Here is a 16,042-nt window from a genome sequence, read left to right on the forward strand (position 1 = left end):
GAGGCTAAGAAGCTTGGCGCAGACATGAAAGTCTACAACTTCGAGACTTACGCAAGTAAGCATCTCTGTTCATGACTGTTCTGGCTTAAGGCTGAACTTGTCAAACAAAGCTTACTCAAAGCTGAGCTTGTCAAGAAGATCTTGTTTCAAACTTCTTACAATCAGGTACTTCACAAAACTTGACACTTGCTATGCTTTGCATGTTTTCAGAGGTGAGTACTGTGAGTCCCGGTACTGGCAGTGAGATGGGAGGATCCACTATCACCATCGGCGGAGAATGGTTTGACTCCACCACTCAGAATGCGGTAGTCAATGTTGGAGGTACGTTGTGTTTTATTTGATGAGTTGCCGACTTTGACCGTTGCACTACACTCTTTTCCACTCGTAAGGCCATTTGATTATATGGAGGACAACCTCGCGCGCATAAATTTTAGGTCGTTTACAAACGTTTTCGGTCAAATTGTAAATCGTACAAAGCAGCTGTAAAATGAGCAAATTTATGCCGTAAATAGATAGGAAAGTGGATACTATTGCATTGAAGTGCCAAATGATAGTGGTAGACCGTCATACGATTTTGTTCCCTCAGTTTACATATACAATCGTACGACGGATGCGACTGTGACCTTATCATTGTACTCTCCTTCAATAAGGACTTCGGTCAAACGTTCTATTCGATGTATGAAGCTTTAGCTAGCGCTAGGTACTCATGAATTGTTGCAAATTTCATGTTATGATTTTGTACATCTAGGGGAGGAGTGCAATCGACCAGGTGACATCACGGATGAAGAGATTGTCTGCTTGACGCCAGCGAAACCAGCCAACGACAGGGGCATCTACCCAGGTAACGTTTTGTATTACTATTTAGCCATGCCGCACTGAAATGGCATCATATATCAAATTTAGATTGAGGGAGCATACTCTGTCATAAAAGTAAATTATCATTATATACTGGTCTTTGTTGCAAATGTACAGTTGTCATTTATCAAAAACTGTCATTGGCACATCAACTCATGTCTTCATTTATGTTCTTGTACATCCCATTTCATTGTGCCTTGTCCGCTGACCTGGTCCCGCAGCCATTTCAGCATATAGGGTGCCATCTTGGCATTCTGATTGTAGTACAGTTTTACTTTATCAATCAAGCAGTATTGAAGGCCTTCGCGGAGCCTTCGGTGTCTGTTTCTTTCTGAAGGCGATATTGCTTATGCGTAGGATATGTCCAAAATGGTTATATCTGCGACGGGTCATTTCGTTGTGTATTGGACAAGTTTTGCACTTTTTGCATTGTAGAGGTGGAAGAAAAAGTAAAAGCTTTTGGAATTGTTCATATCCCGTTAGAGATGTCGTAGCCGATATACAGTGATGGTCCTTTGCGATAGTAATCCTAATCCCTTTTTCCACAGGAAACCGCGGTGTGAATAAGGACTACTGGACCTACGCTGACGCAGCGGCAATGCCTGCGCTGACTAACCTTCCAACCGGTGACCCTGCAGAGTCTGAGTGGGGAGACAGCATGAGCTGGGGAGCACGCGAAGGGGTACGATACAAGAGATATTTTCAGATGACTAATACCTGTGTGGTCAAACGTTGCTAAGGTTGACAATCCCCGATAAAAGAATAAACACGTGACATTGTTTTCTGTGCTGGTAAAGGCACCTGGTCTCACGTGACGAACGATTGCGTTACAATCACAAACTGAAGGCGCGCACTCTTGAGTTAGACGTACTTCTCTCGCATCAGATGCAGTTGTCTTAGATCTTTGTATAGGTACTATGCAGTTAGTTCTGTCACCTGGCATGGGAATCCTTCGACCTCAAATCGTCTACGAAAAAAAAGTCCGCTTTTTCCGTGTCATGAGCTGTTTAGAGTCGGTAGTACTACATGTAACTATTAGCCGACTGCTTAATTAATGTGTTTTCATTAGAACGTCGACCCTTCAAAATGAATGTCGCATCACAAATGTTACCAGAACAACGGGAACGGAACATTTTTCGTCATTCTTCAACTGAAACCGTAGGTAGAAATGTTTTATGATACACAACATCCATCGCGATAGACATCAAAGGAGTACATGTTGACCTTTTGATATCCTTCTTCCTTCAGAGCTTCATTTCTCGGTCGAAGTTCTTCTTCAACCCACCCAACGACAACACCTACCAGTTCGTGCTGTTTGACTGTAGCAAACCGGCCGACGACTTTTTGCTACGCTTTGAAGATGAGAGTGGGGAGGTACGTGTAATAACGCTACATCAAGTTTCGTAACTTCAAATGTCAACGCAGGTTTACCCTTATCTGCCGGGCAACCTTTGTACATTGATTTGAAAAAAATGGATATTTAGAATATCACATCGACGGACGGTGGCGTCACATTGCGATGCAAACTGCACTTTTAAATCTGTAATGCGGTTTGAAACCGCCTTCCGATACTTGATAATATGATATCCTTAACTACTGTTTTTAACACAAAGGTTATAAAATTTAAGGTAAACTAGCGTTACAGTTAGTCTTGCGCGCATGCATCTACTCTCATATAAAATACTCCTTTCGTAAAGAATGTTACACATTTACATTGTTTGATTGGAATGTATTGATGGGTTTGACTAAAAAATTCAATTCTTTTAACTTAAGATATTGCAATTAGCATCCATCGACCATCGACTTTATATCCTCAAATACCCTGACTTGAATACGACGGATATAAGTTACCCCGCCGATAAAGGTGAATTAGCGTTACAGACGTTACTGCCGCATTTCATGAATCATCTTTGAATATGTTTTCAAGCTCAAACTTGCATGCCTATCGTTGCAGGTGTCTGAGTGGACCTGTCCAGGCGAAGGCAGAGGCTATTCACCGAGGATCCCTCTAGTAGCTGAACACAGGTACGTATATACATGTATTGAATCTTATGATGGGAAGGTAGTTCTGTGAATTTTCTTTTAAAATACATTGAAAGCAGATGTCGTTAAAGGTGAAATTAAACGTACAGCAAGAGTAGATCATCGATCAACATTTCTAAATGACATTTAGGCTATAAATTTTTTATAGAACATATCCCCCCATAACCTTTTGAAGCAGTATGAGTATTCCCAACACATACATGTAATAAAGAGTGGACTTCCCCCAGCACCAGTATTTATCGGGAATAGCCAATCTACAGACATTCCAGGTCACGAGGCCAATGCAAGAAGCTGCTTATATGTGGGTCGATCACTGTAGTCTAGATGTTAGTAAGGTAGAAGCCGGTTAATTGCACAACGAATTAACACACACTTCTGTTAACTGCACGGAATCCCAAAATTCCAAACCGGTGCGTTCCAGCTGGATAACTTCGCATTATTTTACCATCCGGATAATTGCACGAAATTCACTGGCAAGTAGGCCGTGCAATTAAGCGGTTTCTGCTGTATCTGAATACCTTATTGAAGATGATCGTTTGTCCTGCAGCTACTACATGGAGGCATGGTACCGCCGTGATGCTTCGGCCGGGGGAGACAGTGAGTCAGACAAACGTGTAGCCTTTAAGATGTTTGACACAGACTACGTGGGAGGGCAGAACATCCATGCCAGAAACGAGAGACAGAAGATCAAAATCGCATCAACGGTCTTCCGGGAGACACAGGTTAGGGACAGTACTTAGGGCAAAATATAGCTACATATTGATGAGTCATAGAATGCTGCAAGTGACATTGATATTTTGTGGTATGGTATGAAGGCTTTTAAGCGTGCGCTTCAAAAGTTTGGAGGGTTCATTAAGGACTTTCTCGGAAAATTAGTATTAATATGCATTGAATATTTTGTTGATATATATAATAATGTAGCGTAATACGTATTGATTTCTACTAGCAACATCATACATACTAATACAATGACGTAAAAATCGCTCGTTTATTTATGTGTAATGGTGTCTGGCATATTTGATAAGTACTTCTACCAATAAAACATGCACCATTTACGTTTGGTAGTTTCTTATTGCTGCCTAAGTGAGGCAAAGACAGTAGCATGACGTTCCTCGTGTTGTGACAAAAATAAGATTAATTGTCCCTATCACAACTTCCAGGTTGTCAGCAGCTCGGGGTCAGGATTCACCATAACGCATGGTGGAGTCACTACCGAATCCATTTCTGCCGGGGCTTCTGCCAGTGACGTAAGTGTCGAATATTTCTTATACAAAGTCACCAGATGTAAGATTTTAAAAATTGTGGCATTACCTCCGTGAAAATTAATGTATTGTAGTCACTTGGTGTATTTTGTTTGTTTGTTCGTGTGTGTCCGGAGTTCGTCAATTGACATTTAAATGTAGACACGTCGGGAACACTAATATGTTGGGCCAAAGGTGTCAGAAGCGGCCAAGAAAGTTGGCCCGAATCATGTGTTTTCGCCATGCGCCTTAATGTATAATTCATAGTGTACTTAAGACAGATCGGATATCATTGAAGATGAACCTAAGGAAAGACTTCAGAAGTTCAGAAATAAAACAAGAAATTTAAAAAAGAAACTCTTAGATAGTCAATAACATTCTGAAGTTATTTTTTTACATGTTGAGCTTTGCTTGTATCATAAAAAAATCGGTGAAAAGCTGTCAAAGAATATTCGAAAGTTTAAAACGTTACTAGTTTTGACCTAATGCTCTTTACCTTACAGCTTTATGCTCTGCATATACTAACAACGCCAATGAAATTATGAAGTCATAATCATTTGTGCCCCTTCAGTGGGATTATCTTTGCTTTTTCTGTATAGACAAAACTTCAACTCTTACAGGTGCAAACTATAACATGTTGATGCTTTGCAATTTCATACCATGTTACTTTTTAAGCTGGAATAGATATATGATAGCTATTTTTCGTTACAGGTCCAAGCGACCCTTCAGGCCATCTATCAGAACCAGTGCCCAGAGGAGGTGGCAAACCCTATCGGAGCTATCACAAAGTTTGCAACAGACTACGAGGGTCGCGGTGCCCCCTCTTGGTTTACCGGAACAGTTGTAAGTAACAGAATATGGGTTAAAACGGTTTAATGAAGATTTATTAGCAACATTAACGTGAAGCATTATATAACCTTGGTGACGCCTCGCTGGGGGTCCTCCCCAAGGGTTTAGTCAATTCTAAACTCGCTATCGTTTGCAGTTAAGGACCAATTCCATTCTAATTGGCATACAATGCACAAAAGCATGTAATAATTGCTTTTATGACGTTTTCATGTGTACGTTATGGATCTTTGCCAAAAAGCTGCATGAAAAGGAACGTCTGGTTTACAAAGCCACTTTTTGGTGAAGACATATTTACAATAATCTAGCTACCAACACATGTGCCCGTATAGGCTTTTTTTTCTTAGTTTCTCTTACATGGCCTGACAGAGTGCGGTGGGAAATCATGGTTTTGGCCACCCTTCGGTTGTGACAAATTTTGTGCCTTAAAACTCACAAATTTTGCTCAGAAACAATAATCTACCTACCAATATATGTGTCCGTATAGAATGTTTTCTTATTGCAGTGGAAGATCATGGTTTTAGTGAATACTTGTAATACTTATGATGGAAGAAAATACACAAACTATTATATTCATATGGGTAGCTAGTGCAACCGTTACGCCATAAACACTTCAAGACTCCCGTAGATATTAATTTTTTATTCACCTACATAAGGAATTCCTGCATTGTTTCCCACTCAGGTGAAAGCTGATGAGACCGCGCCTTTCTGTGGTGGGAAGTCTCTGATGAATCCGACAACGGTGTACAACACAGACCCAGAGAACGATTACTACCCAATCAAAATCTCCATCGAAAAAACGGTACCGTATCACATCAATTCTTTTGTCTGACAATAAGTTTGCTATCATTGGGTAATCAGGCAGTTACGTGCATCAAAAGCTGTGAAAACGCCGAATATTGAATTTGGGAAAAAAGTTGGGTAATCAGGTGTTATCAGTGCACACTTGACAAAATTGGATAATCAGGTAGTGGCCTATTTGGTCAAAGGTCAGTAGCAGATGACTTTTGACCTCTTATGCAGTGCCTGCTGTGACCACGCGGGTTTGGGTTTGTAACTCCTCGCCCTAAATTTACTCTTCCTGCTCAGCTGTTAACGTCCAGATTCTGATTTTCACATCTACAAAATCAAGAGTTTATCATGTCAAGTTTCTAATCACGAAAAGATTTTTGGTGACGCCACAAGGGCTGAGGCATTTACTAGTATTTTGGCACAATTTTTGTTTTCAAGGGTCATAATTTACTCATAGGTAAAGCACTAGTTTTTCATGTCATTATGCAGTACCAGATTATATGTATGTTTCCCTTATTCACATATCATGCAGCTACAACTGACAATTTGTTGATTATACAACTTTCTTCCAGTACAAAATATTATTTTGTTAAGGTATACAAGGATCAAATCGATTTCAACAACCACCGTTGACTGTTGATTGTTGATCTGTTGATTATTTTCCTTCCAGGTCTGCTTTGCGTACAAAGGATCGTTGGCGTCGAGGGTCTTCCTGCGCTATGGGTCTGAAGGCGAGGAGGGAGAAAACTCGGAGTGGTTTGGTCCTAACGATTACGATGGCCTGGACTTCTCTGCAAATGAAGAGTATGCCCATTGCTTCAAGTTTCTTCATCTTCCCACATTCCCAGAACTATTGTAGATTTGGATATGTTATCACCAAGCACAGTAGGAATAGTTTTATTACTTTTAAAGAACACTTGCAGATAGATGTGCAAAAGCTCAGTGTGACAGGTCATCCAGTGTATTAAGTAAAACCAGCTGCCGCGCCGTGTGCCTGTGAAGCTGGTTTGTTACGCTGAAGGGCAGTATAATATACCGGCTATATAGATACAGATAGATACAGATAAAGATCTTCTCCACATAGTATCATAAATATCATCAACTCTAATGTAGTCATAATCCATTGGGTTTACTTCAAACGAGAACACCACTTGATAGGTATAATATTGTTGCCTTTGGTAGACAAATTCAGCCTACATTTGTACTGCACTTGGTTGCACCCCTGGCAGAAAGCAATAGAATTGCAGGCATGCCTTGGTACCCAACTGATATGCTCCAATATATAGCCTGAGTTTACTGTTCTTAATATAAAATTAAGTCTTGAGCATGTTCCCCACAAGGCAGGAGAGAGATGTTATTCATGATCCTATTTTATTTATCATAAATTATTCATTTCCAGATGGCAGTACACTTGCTTGGACTTGCAGGACATGTTTGCCACTGCCCGCCCTGACGCAACCAATGTCATTGTCAAGGAGCTACGGTTTGATTCAACAAGTGCAGACTCTGACTTCTTCATCGACAACTTGTTCATTGGAAAGGCTGAGCCAATGGCACCTGGTGGTAAGTGTAGTGAAGAGTGGCAATTATTACCCTGGGATCCAGCCGGGATCGGGCAGCTAGGACAGTTTATCTACCCTTCTCCCGTCTGGTGCCTTCTCTCTTGCTGTCAGATCCCTCGCTCTCTATAGAGAGCAAGGGCCACTATTGGCCTGGCACTAATTACCTCTAATCCCAGCACAGCAGCATACTGGGCCTGATTGGGCATCACAATCCACATGTGAAAATTTCAAACCACAACTGCTGGGGACATTACTATGTTTACTTTGCAACTGTACAAATCATCATCAGTTTACAAATTTACAGCATCCAAAGTGTGGGAAATATTTTTGTCTAGGCCTGGCCCTTTTAAAACAGAGGTGGGATTGTTTCATGTTGACTTTAGTTGAAATCAACTGTAGCCAATAAGGTCTTGCACTGGGCTGGGTGGGGGATGACATGCTGGGCATTGGGTCATTAATCACAGCACTGACCAGCCCCTCTTGGAAGCTCTGCATGGCAGGAGACACCAGATGGAAACTCCCCGAGCATTAATGTGAGATCTGCAGGCTGACTGCCTTGGGTCCCCAAACAAAACTCGCTAGCTACCCGGTCCTGTCTGGCTCCCAGGGTAGGCGATTATGTGAAACTAGGACTTTATTATATGGGGTCCAAATTTCTTAGTTAGTGACTGAGAGTAAGCCATGTGGTCACAGAGTGTGACCCAAGTGACCTACAGTTGTAGGAGCATGCTTGTCAGAGGATCTGGTCCACTGTGTAAGGACTGTCATCTTTAGAGTGTCTAGTGCATCCAATTTCGTATCATTTTTGGAACAGTGCATCTAATAAGCGTATAACTTTAGAGCCCTGGATGATCCGCAATTACCTGGGATGTCAGTGTCTTAGATACGAGAGAGCGGCCAAACTGGAACTGCAGTTCCTACCTGTGCCTGAAGAACTCTACTCTACTCTAATAAGAAAAGAGGGTTGATTATTTTGTTAGAGCTAAGCGTTGAATATTATATGAAGGCCTAAAGTATAGAAGAAATGAATTCATATTCTGACACTTGCAGGGTTCATCCTATGAAGAATTGCTGCTCCTGCAAGTGCTATTTAAGAATTGATAACAATAACATTAAAAATTTTATTCAGATCATCATCTTTTCTTGTGTGGCTAGACCACACTTTTTCAATTTTAGTCATGTAACTAGTAGCTCCCTGATCTTGGAGTACTTTTTTTATATGTTATTGCAACACGATGGAAGTTTTTTCTGGAGGTACACATTTAATATTGTTTTTTTTTTCTTTTTGGACTAGAAAAACTCATTTCCTATTGCTAGTTCCTCCAGATTCTTGCATATCAATTTGATAATAACGTAATGAGTAAACAATTGTTTATTTGCAGATGTGGCAGATGGAATCCGCCAGGCAGCCATGCCCAACGATGTTGTCATTGATGAAGTCCAGGTGGAGACAGTGGCTGGAGGTTACTCTGTTTCCTTTGTTCCCTTCAACTGTGGCTACAACCTTCCTCTCATGGAATCTCAGGTACAGAATAAGAAGATATGTTTACTGATAGAGATTTCTCAGGTTTGAAATAAGGCCTGAGTCAGACTGGAGTTTGTTTTACGGAAACAATTTTGCCAAAAAAATGTAAGACACAAAACTTTATTATGGTGGAAAGCCATTATCTTCTTCTTACTGTTAACTTGTTGATATTGTTTGTTTTCTCTTTATAATAAGTTGATATTTTATGTCTTGCCAGGGATGCAGGGGGTATATGTTAACCACATTATACATCACACTGCATATATAAAATGCACTTTAAAATGTGGACAGGCTCAATATTTGATCCGTCATTGTATTGAAGCTGGTTGAAAAATCTAAGCGTTGATTCACAACTACATGTAGTCTGTGTAACACAAACTCCGCTGGACTATAACTGGTCCCTCAAGGCAGATGTTAGGCAATTGTAAGCACAATTTAATCAGCCTAGATTCACAAGATTTAAGTGGGAAAGTAACAGTCCAGCTATGGATGAGGATACAATTTTTTTTTTCCTTTTAGGGTGGAGTGACACGGCAGCAGGCAGGCAGTCCTCCAGTCCAGGGCACTTTTGACATCAGCTTTGATGGCCAAACCTCTTCAGGTACAGTACTGCTACTTATCTTACAGGAAATCATATTTTAATTTTGACAGTCACTGTAACAATGTCTTTTGGACATCTTCCTTAGACATTCTGACAAGAGTGCTGCTTCTCATTGCTTTATGTCTAGCCAATGTACTTTTTTTGTAGGTGGTGCTTTTGCAGTGAAAACACAATCCCAATCATAGCTAAGTCAGTGCTATCGTGCCCTCTCAGGCCAGCAAAAAAAGGAAAACGCCGGTCCAGTATTACCATACACTTCTCTTGTGTAATTGCTACGCACATGTAATCAGAAACTTTTGTTAGTGCACTTAATTTTGATAGAGTAAAATCAATGTGATTATGTGATTTCATCCCCAACACAACAGTGAAAGCCGAGGCCACAGAGGAGGAGATGGCCAACAAGCTGAAGCTTGACCTTGGCATTGAGGCCAAGGTGACCTTGGGAGGAGACTGCTCCGGGCAGATTTGGGAAGTGGAATGGAACAGAGCTGGAGGAAACCAGCCACAGATGGAGGTGCAATAAATTATGTTATTATTTTGATATTTTATAGTAGAAGAGCCAAACACACTTATGAAGAATAGTAGGAATGATCCGGTGTCAATATTGAGTTAAAAATGCGAGCCATAGCAAAGCTGCACTGGAGGCTAGTGGAGCTACTTGAAAAACATCATGTTTTTGCATAGCACTTTGAGCTACCTTGTGTTTTAACTCAATTGACAATTATAGCAGAATTTGGATAAACCTACATAATATTATTCAATAACTGCAAAAAAAGTGATATTCAAAGAAATTTTGTGAAGACAAAGCCTCCCTGTTCTACAGTTGGATGGGGGAAGTCTGACAGGAGATGAGGTTGAGATTGAAGTGAAGACCGTGGATGACGGTGGCCTGTTCTTCTATGAGATCCCTGGGAGCATGACGCGTACCGCCCATGACACTCCACAGGTAAATGCTCTCTTACATGATTTTGATGTAGTAGACGTTTTAGTAGGGTCTTACAGGTTTACCATGCTACCATAGACAATACCAGCAGTAATCTTAGTTAATGGTAGCATGCGTCGTCCTAGTTTACGGTAGCATATGTAGTCCTAATTTACAGTAGCATGGCGTAGTCCTAGTTTATGGTAGCATGCGTAGTCCTAGTTTACGGTAACATGCATAGTCCAGTAGGTAGCTGCTTAGCCTATGGACCTAGAAGCCATGTGTTTGAGTCTTGGCTGTTGAATCAGATGCTCACCCGACATGCGTGCTACTGAAAAGGATTGCAGTCTTTCGGATGGGACATCATTTATATAGCTGTTGTAACTGTTCGAAAAAAGGTAGGGGAATTTCCTTGGTGTAATAGCGTCTGCCTTCTCTGTCTTCACCAGTGGAAAAAAATTAGCTCTTCAGTGAACTAAACTACAATGTAGATTGAGATCATAGGTTTTTAGATCCAGCCACCAGCGGGACCTAATTAAGCAATGATTGTTTCAGGTGGAAGTACTCATCAACGGCATTCCATCCCGCTGTGATGGTTCAGGCTGTGGGTTCAGCTGGGCAGCGGACAGGACCCCCACTGTAACGAGCATCTCACCTGACCAAGGTACTACATTATAAGATGGTGCAATGGCCAAGTAGTTAGTGTGTTTGAATTGGAATTAGTAGGTCATGAGTTTGATTTCTGGCCGAGTCATACCAAAGATAGCATGATCATGCTACTTTCTCTGCTTAGCACTTATCATTTGAAAAAGAGTAGTTGAACACACACGCACCACTACCAGTGGACTAGCCCCCTCCTGTAGTGATTGCACAAAAGTAGCGATGGCCCAAGGCTACAGAAACGGAGATGGGTGCTACCCTATGCACCATCTGATGCAGGAAGGACTCTGTTCTTAGTTCAGTTCAGTTTGTTTCATCCTCTGTAAAGATTTCTGCAAAGTCCTGTCCAGCACGTGACTTAACTTTATCTTGACCGACAATATATTAGAGCCAATAAAACTCTATCTGGCTGGCTTTGGCCAAACAAAAATACAAAGATATTGTTAATTACCCCATACAGGGACTGGAGGAACAGAGGTTACGATCACAGGGACAGGTTTCAGTACAAACTGTGATGACAACAGGGTTAGGATTGGTCGTTCGGAGGATACGGAGGAAGGCGTGATGTGTACACCAACCACCTGTACTGAAACCTCCATCACATGTACAAGTGAGTATCTAGCTTCTTTTGTCTTTTGATTTTTAACCATTATGCTATGGTTACATGTACAAACCTTGCCCAGACAGGTTATTTGCAGAACTGAAAAATGAAATTGTTTCTCAAGGAATATACAATACAAATTATGCTCATGACTATTTCTTTAAATTATGTTCTGTGTGTTTTGTTGTCTTTTGCTGTGCCCTGGTTTTGAAATGGGACCAAAACATTACAGTGGTTGAGTTTTAATGACACCATTTCCTGACCTAATGTTAGTGAAAAGCCTATAAAATGTGACCCTTTGATTTATTGACAATGGAAAATCCCTCTCCCCTCCCCTTCAGTTGTTACATGTAAAAACAAGTTAAAGTTAATAATGTTAGTATTAGGCTTTTCTTCTAAGGATGATGGAGATCCAAAATTTCCCTTTCAGCTGGAAGTGCTGGCCAGGGAAGTCAGAGAGTGAAAGTGAAGGTGTTGCCCCACGGAGATGACCCAGATGCTAACCCCAACGGGAAGGCTTCCGGAGACGTTTCCTTCACCTACCTGGGCGGTATTACCAGCATCAGTCCAACTACCTGTGGGCTAGGTGGTGAGCATCTATAATCTATTATTATAGATGTGTGTGTGTATGTGTTTGTTTTTGTACAGTCAAACCTGTCTATAGCGGCCACTCAAGGGACTGGTCAAAATTGGCCACTATAGAGAGGTGGCCCCTATAGAGAATATGCTAATTAATTGACCACAAACAATAAGTTACACATGGTTTTAGTACCCACTGATCTTTATTCACATAATACAGTACTGTAACGTAAGGTTACCAGTTTACGTGCAGGACCAGTTTACGGTCACTTCAATGGGCGGTGCAGACTTCGAGGTGAATTGTGAAAAATAAAATTCTCTTCAGTAGGCAAGAAGTACGTCTATAGGATCTATGTGCATGTATCTTATTTATGATATATGTCTGCATCCAGCAAAGCAGCCGAATAAACGTTTGAAAAGCCTGACAACAATTTAAATTGACGATTTATGATCGTAGAACACTGTTACAGATGGCCCGCTTTGATCGTAATTCTCAACCGCTAACTTCGGCCTCTTTCTAAATCCTACAAACTCTATATCAATTGCAACATCGTCTGAAACCAAACCTGCAGTTCTTATCTCAAGAATTCATGGTGATTTTATGCATGTTATCCAAAGGAAGTCTTAAAAACTACACGAAAACAAATGACTGTCGTCGCCGAGCCGGTAGTTTTCGAACGCCATGTTATACCACGTGACTATGCAGTTCATAGCTGATGCATTGGAGGGCAGGGCAAAATCGCTAAGGGGCGCTGTTTTAGCCAAATTCATGTGGGGAGGGCACGGCATGAGGAAGCCAATGTGTACTGAACGCGTTTCAAGGCCAATAACTATCTATATCCTCTTGATAAAAAAACATATAAATGCGTCGCCGACGTAATGAGTACCATTGTGCAAGTTGTGGAACAATATGGTGCTAAGAGTGGCGTTCTGTTGGGGCAAAGATGACCGACCGGTACGTTTAGCGGCGATGCAAAGTGCACGGCATGGCGTCGATGTAAACAATCATCCACTGTGTTATCTCAGTGAACTACTTGGGGAACTTTTTATGGGAAATGATCAATTACATGACCTTTAGAAAAATAACCACAGGGAGAAACACCCAACTGACCGTAAATTGGTCACCCTTAAAGAATTTTTGGCTGCAGGCTTGTTTATTGAAGCAGCTCGCACGGCGATAAATCCAACTCAGAAGAAGTATTATACCACACAGAAGTTCAGGCAGACCGACTAAGATATCTTCCAAAATGAGAGTTTTTCATTTCTGCCTGCGCGATTTCCGTAAAACTGCGTTGTCAACAAATCGACCGTAAACTGGTAACCTTACGTTACATGTACTGCAATGATTTTTACACTATATGTATTAAGAAAACAAAAGCTATAAAAAGTTTTAAATGTTCTACAGTTGATATTGTCTGAAGAGACCGGTATCGTCATATTTCTTTGATCTTTCGTCTTGTATCCTTTGATACTTGGCCGTCCGTGTGTTCCCTCCCGCGTTCACACGTCAGATTCGCCCATTATGCTAATGTGGTACTCACAAGAAAAGTCTCGTCATTTTAGACTTATCTCTTAATAAATGTAAGAATAAAATCCACCATAGTCTGAAGTTCATATCATTTTGTCTTTGTAACAATTTATTTAGAAAGTTTTTGTGATGAAAATTAACCTAAGCGATAGTGTATTAGAACGTAACTTTAACGCAATTTACCTCCGTAATATTGGTGTCGTCTATTGACCTTATATGACCTCGTTTGTCAGCGGGTATGGGTAGCGCCAGTTTACGAAGTTTTGTTTTGAAAATAAATCAAAGAGGTTTTAAATCCGGTGTAGGGTGACGATACGGCTGCTGTACATGGCCAAACGCGTGCCGAAGCATAGATCAGCGGTCCGCGTGGCCGTAATCGGCAGTGTTTTTGTACCTGCGGGACCGGAAATCGTGTGGCCGTGGCCGCGTTGGACAGGTGGCCGCTAAGCCTATTTCTTAATCATTACGAATCCAAGGGACCGACAAAAAGTGGCCACTATGGGCAGGTGGCCGTTATGCAAAGGTGGCCGCTAATACAGGTTTGACTGTATGTGTTTTTGTATGTGTGTTTGTGTGTGTGCCAAATGTCATTTTGAGTGGGTCTGCGTTTGTGCATTTGCGCATACATATGAGAGTATGACTGTATATTGACTGTGTGTGTGTGTGTGTATTGTGTGTTTGTGTGTGATTGTGTGTGTGTTCATTTGTATGCTTGTGTGTGTGAGTGTGTGTAATGTGAGTGTGTATGTGTGTGTTTGTGTATGTGTATATTTGTTTGTGACTGTATTTGTGCGACTGTGTGTGTCTACGTGTGTATTTGTATATGAGCGTTAAGAACCTTTATCCTGTATATAGTTTCACAAGCTCAATCTGACATTCTTGCAATTCTCCCATTAGGTGGTGTCGAACTGACTATCACAGGAAATGGCTTCGCAGATGATGACATCCCCAAAGTTGGTGAAAACAATTGTCCCGTTGTCTCCCGTTCCGACACTGAGATCAAGTGCACGGTGCCATCAGCGGTGAGAAAATTGTTCCATCATTCTGTAAAGATGGACATTCCACAAGGTGTGGTAATCTCAACAGTTCAAAGGAAGAGAATGTTTCACTGGCAGAAGGCATTTCAATCAGGGACAACCCATCATGTTTTGACACCTCTAATTGTATGTTAGTGTCAGTAGTAGGTTCAGGGTTAACGTTAGGGTAGGAATTTTGGCTAAGAGTTTAGAACATTGTGTGGGAACATGGGGTGACATAAAGTCGTGCTCTATGGGGTAAACTTTCAACCTAGCCAGAAAAATCATAGCTTAAAATAGAAGGAATATGAGTGGTGCAGGTGAGCTGGTGAGGAAACTTCACATGGTAACTTCACCAGATAGTTTAAAGTATTTGAGCCCTTACGTACTCAAAGGAACTTTAAATAAAGGCTTTCTAAAGTGTATTGTGTGATCTACAGTCGACTGCAGGTTCCGTGGATGTCACTGTCAGTGGGCCAAACGACGCTGTACTGACCAGTTCTGACCAGTTCAATTACGACGAGGCTCGAACTCCAATCATCACAAGCTACTCCCCTGCAGAGATCACAGTGGCAGGTGAGAAAAATTTAAATAAACAACAGAGGGTATTTTAATGTTAGGGTAGAGATTATGATCTTGCAGAATTGGCAGTTCTATCGGCAGAGATTGCCACTGTTAACACAGACTGGTATCGTGATCTTTACTGGTAGAAATGCTGATAACGTTTTTGATAGAGTTGCCATTGTACTGGCAGGGAACCTGATGGCAATTTTTGATGACAGAGACCCTGATTGCAATCTCCACTTGCAGAATCATTGATTGTATACGTATAGTTAGTGAATGTAATCGATTAACCAAAAGGATCTGCCAAATGCAATTGCAAAGAGAAATATTGCATGTGTTGTATACAGTTTACAAATTCATATATATCATCATTAGTTGTTACCTAAATGTATATTGTGATGCTGATACATTGATATGGGATATCTAGAACGTTGTCCGTCAAGATATGCCCTTGCTATACAATACAGGTGACGAGACGTTGACTCTGGAAGGCGGAGATTTTGGGGATTCACCCTCCCTGACCCTGGACTGTGACAGTGAAACAGTGGCTGTTGATGGTAAGAAATGCGACTCTAAAAACTTCTCACTCCTCTTTTCTCCTTCCTTTGTCTTATCTGAAGGTGTATGGTAGATTGATGTTTGAATATAAATCTGGATAACTTTGCATTTGGGATGTGGGGTCATTTGGCATAATGGCAGGGTATTGG

General features: G+C 41.2%; 1 protein-coding gene across 1 annotated transcript in view; it reads left to right on the forward strand.

Moving 5' to 3' along the window:
- Positions 1-24: 24 nt before the first annotated feature.
- LOC118408499 (fibrocystin-L-like) overlaps positions 25-16,042 on the forward strand; it is a gene marked incomplete in the record, with an annotated part of 28,940 nt that continues 12,922 nt past the window's right edge. Inside the window, 21 exon segments of the mRNA XM_035809314.1 lie at positions 25-55; positions 211-321; positions 749-841; positions 1,404-1,537; positions 2,104-2,229; positions 2,810-2,880; positions 3,446-3,620; positions 4,059-4,145; positions 4,851-4,982; positions 5,668-5,787; positions 6,448-6,581; positions 7,177-7,340; positions 8,722-8,864; positions 9,384-9,465; positions 9,831-9,979; positions 10,289-10,411; positions 10,943-11,051; positions 11,508-11,657; positions 12,079-12,237; positions 14,653-14,777; positions 15,212-15,279. Coding sequence (XP_035665207.1) covers positions 25-55; positions 211-321; positions 749-841; positions 1,404-1,537; positions 2,104-2,229; positions 2,810-2,880; positions 3,446-3,620; positions 4,059-4,145; positions 4,851-4,982; positions 5,668-5,787; positions 6,448-6,581; positions 7,177-7,340; positions 8,722-8,864; positions 9,384-9,465; positions 9,831-9,979; positions 10,289-10,411; positions 10,943-11,051; positions 11,508-11,657; positions 12,079-12,237; positions 14,653-14,777; positions 15,212-15,279 — 2,486 coding nt within the window.

This window comes from Branchiostoma floridae, unplaced genomic scaffold, assembly GCF_000003815.2.
Source record: "Branchiostoma floridae strain S238N-H82 unplaced genomic scaffold, Bfl_VNyyK Sc7u5tJ_162, whole genome shotgun sequence".
NCBI classification, from domain to species: Eukaryota; Metazoa; Chordata; class Leptocardii; order Amphioxiformes; family Branchiostomatidae; genus Branchiostoma; species Branchiostoma floridae.